Source organism: Scyliorhinus canicula, chromosome 4 (assembly GCF_902713615.1).
Source record: "Scyliorhinus canicula chromosome 4, sScyCan1.1, whole genome shotgun sequence".
Lineage (NCBI taxonomy): Eukaryota > Metazoa > Chordata > Chondrichthyes > Carcharhiniformes > Scyliorhinidae > Scyliorhinus > Scyliorhinus canicula.
Window position 1 is genome coordinate 133734445 of NC_052149.1, and position 5693 is coordinate 133740137.

The 5693-nt window shown below is 50.2% G+C and overlaps 1 protein-coding gene across 1 annotated transcript; it reads right to left on the bottom strand.

Annotated features, from left to right (window-relative positions):
* Nucleotides 1-207: 207 nt before the first annotated feature.
* On the bottom strand, nt 208-5491 carry LOC119965019 (early growth response protein 1-B-like). Its single transcript, XM_038795224.1, has 2 exons — nt 5089-5491; nt 208-2981 (listed from the first exon to the last, which is right to left on the bottom strand). The coding sequence occupies exons 1-2, from the start codon at nt 5258-5260 to the stop codon at nt 1045-1047; spliced, it is 2109 nt and encodes a 702-aa protein (XP_038651152.1). The 5' UTR covers nt 5261-5491; the 3' UTR covers nt 208-1044.
* Nucleotides 5492-5693: the final 202 nt, after the last annotated feature.

A 5693-nucleotide genomic window follows, 5' to 3' on the forward strand; every position in this document is an offset into this window, starting at 1 on the left:
AATGTAAGCCTACCAGTGACAATAAAGATTATTATTCTGAATTTATGAGTAGATGTGCCTGAGTGGGAAGTGGATGTGTTTGGTTTAGCATGAATATCTCTATTTGCGGAGTGCATGTTTTACTTAGGGGCTGTAATTCTATCAGGATGCAATTCACCTTCAGAGATTCTGTGCCTTTAACCAGGAGCCAAGAGATAGTCAGACAAATTAAGAGATAAATCTTTTGAAGATTTATTTTGCTTTGTTCCTCAAGGATATATTGTACACCAAATATCCAATTGGCAGTAAAGCGCATTCCAATGTGTAAGAAGCGAGAACAGTCAGGCGCTCCGTTTACAAACACTACGTTGAAATATATCCACCTGGTGAAATGCATGTTGAAAACATACAAAAAATACAGACCTACTTGGTAGGTAACAATAACATCCGGGCTCTGAAACTATTTACACTTAGATTACAAAAATATACTCTTAGATATTTTTTGCTTACATTCGAAAGAAATGTTTTTGGCATTTCTTCCCCTTTCCCTCTTCCTTCTAACATTCCCTCCATCTGCAAAGTGCCTTTAGTGATCATCTCTCTGCTTTCACCTTTAAGGCTTTGATGCAGTGCATCCACCTTCAGACACATATGCCAGTAAGCTACACATAAAAGGCACACAGACTTCTGACAACTTTGAACCCAACTGATTGACAAAGCAAAGTTCTGCCTCTTGGGAATGCTGAGGTGATCGCCACAGAATAAAGATGTCCCACACATGCTGCCACCTCACTGCATTCCAAGTGCATTTCTTTTGTTTAAATGAACTGATAACAGCATTGCACAATAGAAACATTTACCAAATGCCCTGTCAACTCCAAATATACAGGATGGAATATGGAAATGCTCCCCCCCCCACCCCCACCCCCACCCACCCCATTCAACATTTTTCACATGAATAGTACCTGCAGAACTGTGAATGGGGAAATGTTTGGCACAAGTACACAATAGCAAGGTGAAGTTTATTTATATAAAACATGTCCATTATTGGAGACTTGAACAACTTCAGATCTCAATTGTCCTTGGTGTTAGAGAGGATGGCATTTCAGAGAGTGGAGAGCTCACTGAAGGGTAGCTGTTGCTCACTACTGCAGAGGGATATGAGTTGGTTACTGAGGATTCAAATGAAGTGCTCACTACTGCAGAAGGATATGTGCTGGTTACTGAGGATTCAAATGAATTGCTCAGTACTGCGGAGGGATATGCGTTGGTAATTGGGGATTCAAATGATGTGCTCACTACTGCAGAGGGATATGTGTTGGTTACTGGGGATTCAAATGAATTGCTCACTACTGCGGAGGGATATGTGCTGGTTACTGGGGATTCAAATGAATTGCTCACTACTGCAGAGGGATATGTGTTGGTTACTGGGGATTCAAATGAAGTGCTCACTACTGCAGAAGGATATGTGCTGGTTACTGGGGATTCAAATGAATTGCTCACTACTGCAGAGGGATATGTGTTGGTAACTGAGGATTCAAATGAATTGCTCACTACTGCAGAGGGATATGTGTTGGTAACTGAGGATTCAAATGAATCACTGACTACTGCAGAGGGATATGTGCTGGTTACTGGGGATTTAAATGAAGTGCTCACTACTGCAGAGGGATATGTGCTGGTTACTGGGGATTCAAATGAATTGCTCACTACTGCAGAGGGATATGTGTTGGTAACTGGGGATTCAAATGAATTTCTCACTACTGCGGAGGGATATGTGTTGGTAACTGAGGATTCAAATGAATTGCTCACTACTGCAGAGGGATATGTGTTGGTTACTGGGGATTCAAATGAATTGCTCACTACTGCGGAGGGATATGTGCTGGTTACTGGGGATTCAAATGATGTGCTCACTACTGCAGAGGGATATGTGTTGGTAACTGAGGATTCAAATGAATCACTGACTACTGCAGTGGGATATGTGCTGGTTACTGGGGATTTAAATGAAGTGCTCACTACTGCGGAGGGATATGTGCTGGTTATCGAGCTTGGGAAAGAGATTGCAGGTGGACTGCTGCAGTTGGAGATACACAGGGCCTTATCTGCTTTCTTCTCCTTCTGCCTCAGGTGAATCTTGGTGTGCCTTTTCCTTTCATCGCTTCTGGCAAACTTCCGACCGCAGATTTCACAAGCGAAAGGTTTTTCGCCGGTGTGTGTGCGGATGTGAGTTGTGAGGTGGTCACTTCTGCTAAAGTTTCTCATGCAGATCCGGCACTGGAAGGGTTTCTGACCAGTGTGTATCCGGATGTGGCGAGTGAGTTCATCAGACCTGGAGAAACGGCGGTCACAAGTCTCCATGGGACAGGCATATGGTCGCTCATGAGGAGGCGTCTTGCTGGGCCGATTGGGATATTTCCTCAGTCTGGATGGTTTGACCAATTGAGAGTGGTAAGTATTAGTGTTCTTGGATTGAGCACAGCTGGTCTGGTTGGCTATGGCTTTGATGGTGGACAGGGGGATGAGGGAAGGTTGAGCCCTGGGCTCCAATGTCTGAAAAGGTTTTTGTTCAGAACTGTTCATGCTGATGTCCTCCTGCTGGCTGAACAGATAGTCCGGGATCATTGGCAGCTGGTAGCTTGTGCTGCAGTTCTTTGTGTTGGAGTAGGGAGGATACTGGATAGGGTTACTGAGACTCGAGAAGCCCTCAGACTGGCCTGTGAACATGTCCGAGTTGGAGTTAGTTAAGGTTGAAGGAGCCGAGTAGATGGCAGTGGATTCACTTGTCTGGCCTGAACAACTGATGGGCTGGCTGGAGGACGAGGCGCTCATACTGACGATGCCACTGACCAGGCTGAAGAGTGGCTCGGGCCACAGGCTACTACCTCCTGGAGCAGGTTCCAATGAGAAACGACCCGTGTAGGCAATGGATGGGAGACGGCAATTCTGGGTGGAATAAGACTCCAGGATGGATTTATCAATGCCAGGTGAAATATCGGTAAACGTATCTGAAACATCAAAGGAATATTGTTTCAATAGATTGTATCAAACAACAGTCAAAGAGAATATCTCACTTTTATAATCTCAGTCTGTCTGAAATTGTGCTTTACATATTAATATGTGCATCTTTCTATGTTTGTCTGCTGGTAACTCATTAGCATTGGCATGTTGTACATGTGCATAGGTTCCCTTCTTGATCCATGTCGATATTTCACTGTTTCCCAGTGTTTATCTGTGTGTCTGCCTATATGTGTGTTGGTGTGTTTCAGTCCATGTGTGTGCCTGTCTGTGTGTGTATGTGCCTGTCTCAGTGTAGCATATATGTGTGTGTGCCTGTCTCAGTGGTGTGTGTGTGTGTGCCTGTCTCGGTGTGTATGTGTGTGTGTGCTTGTCCCAGGGTGTGTGTGTGTGTGTGTGTGCTTGTCTCGGGGTGTGTGTGTGTGTGTGCTTGACTCGGTGTGTGTGTGTGTGAGTGTGTGTTTGTCTCGGGGTGTGTGTGTGCCTGTCTCGGTGTGTGTGTTGTGCCTGTCTCGGTGTGTGTGTGTGTGTGTGCCTGTCTCGGGGTGTGTGTTGTGCCTGTCTCGGTGTGTGTGTTTGTGCCTGTCTCGGGGTGTGTGTGTGTGTGTGTGTGTGTGTGCCTATCTCAGTGTGGTGTGCGTGTGTGCGCCTGTCTCGGGGTGTGTGTGTGTGTGCCTGTCTCTCGGGGTGTGTGTGCCTGTCTCAGTGTGTGTGTGTGTGCCTGTCTCAGTGGTGTGTGTGTGTGCCTGTCTCTCGGGGTGTGTGTGCCTGTCTCAGTGGTGTGTGTGTGTGCCTGTCTCAGTGGTGTGTGTGTGTGCCTGTCTCGGGGTGTGTGTGTGTGCCTGTCTCTCGGGGTGTGTGTGCCTGTCTCAGTGGTGCGTGTGTGTGCCTGTCTCAGTGGTGTGTGTGTGTGCCTGTCTCGGGGTGTGTGTGTGTGCCTGTCTCGGGGTGTGTGTGTGTGTGTGCCTGTCTCAGTGGTGTGTGTGTGTGCCTGTCTCAGTGGTGTGTGTGTGCCTGTCTCGGGGTGTGTGTGTGTGCCTGTCTCGGGGTGTGTGTGTGTGTGTGCCTGTCTCAGTGGTGTGTGTGTCTGCCTGTCTCAGTGGTGTGTGTGTGTGCCTGTCTCAGTGGTGTGTGTGTGTGCCTGTCTCAGTGGTGTGTGTGTGTGCCTGTCTCAGTGGTGTGTGTGTGCCTGTCTCAGTGGTGTGTGTGTGTGTGCCTGTCTCAGTGGTGTGTGTGTGTGTGTGCCTGTCTCGGGGTGTGTGTGTGTGTGCCTGTCTCAGTGGTGTGTGTGTGTGTGCCTGTCTCAGTGGTGTGTGTGTGTGTGCCTGTCTCGGGGTGTGTGTGTGTGTGTGCCTGTCTCAGTGGTGTGTGTGTCTGCCTGTCTCAGTGGTGTGTGTGTGTGCCTGTCTCAGTGGTGTGTGTGTGTGCCTGTCTCAGTGGTGTGTGTGTGTGCCCGTCTCAGTGGTGTGTGTGTGCCTCTCAGTGGTGTGTGTGTGTGCCTGTCTCGGGGTGTGTGTGTCTGCCTGTCTCAGTGGTGTGTGTGTCTGCCTGTCTCAGTGGTGTGTGTGTGTGCCTGTCTCAGTGGTGTGTGTGTGCCTGTCTCAGTGGTGTGTGTGTGTGCCTGTCTCGGGGTGTGTGTGTGTGCCTGTCTCGGGGTGTGTGTGTGTGCCTGTCTCGGTGTGGTGTGTGTGTGCCTATCTGTCTGCGTGTGTGCCTGTCTCGGTGTGGTGTGTGTGTGCCTATCTGTCTGCGTGTGTGCCTGTGTGTGTGTGGGATGGGTGTTGGGGTGATGCGGGATGGGGAGGAATTCTCCAGTGTAGTCGGTACTATCCTCTCTCTAGGTATTCCCCGCTCTCCAGCTCGCTGTGCACTGATAAATAATGCAGAATGCAAGATTTCCCATGTCTTCAATGATTGAAGAATTCCGCCCATATCAGAGGGGAAGTTTATTTCCCGATCCCCGTCTCCTTCACAAGGTATATCATTCTCAGCCTGAACTCCGCCCACACACACACACACACACTGGAACCGGGTTCCGCAGTACGAGCCGAGCTGGATCCAGTAGCTCAGGGTGGGATCACTCAGTCTGGCACTCACCCGCTGACAGATGCTCGAACTGCTCCAGGGCTTCCCCATAAAACGGCTGGTCGGTAGAGGCTGTCACCAGGGTTCCTGTCATCATCACATCCTCCAGTTTCTGATAGCTGTCAACAGAATGGTACAGAGGCTCCGAGAGCAGCGGGGACATGATCTCCGTCTTGGTCACCATCGCGACTCGAGCTCACCGCCCAACAGAGAGGAACCCGGGGGCAGGGAGCCCGGGGGCAGGGAGCCTGTGGGTAGGGAGCCCGGGGGCAGGGAGCCCGGGGGCAGGGAGCCTGTGGGTAGGGAGCCCGGGGGCAGCACAGGGAGCCCGGTCTGGGCTGTGGGGAAGCTGCTATGTTTAGTTGGCTGAGCTGAGCAGGGCTCCTCTCCTCTCCTCTCCTCTCCTCTCTCCCTGTCTGTCCTCCCCTGCTGAATGAATCCTTTCCTCGCCAGCATTGGGAGCAACAGCTATTTAGCGGGTTCCGCTCAGCCCAGCCTCTGACGTACATGCCCATATATGGAGCTCAGGAAGCCCATGTTTGGGCAGCTCCGGCCTCGGCAATTCCGTGACGTCGCAGGGCTCTCAGCCGAGCCTGGGGAGCTCCCTGTGGGTGAGG

Bases quoted from the DNA above. Each gene is read 5' to 3' on its own strand.
- LOC119965019 (XM_038795224.1), bottom strand. From the start codon at position 5,260: ATGGTGACCAAGACGGAGATCATGTCCCCGCTGCTCTCGGAGCCTCTG. The intron at 2,982-5,088 runs GTGAGTGCCAGA...TTGATGTTTCAG, and splicing joins GTTCGAGCATCTGTCAGCGG to ATACGTTTACCGATATTTCA.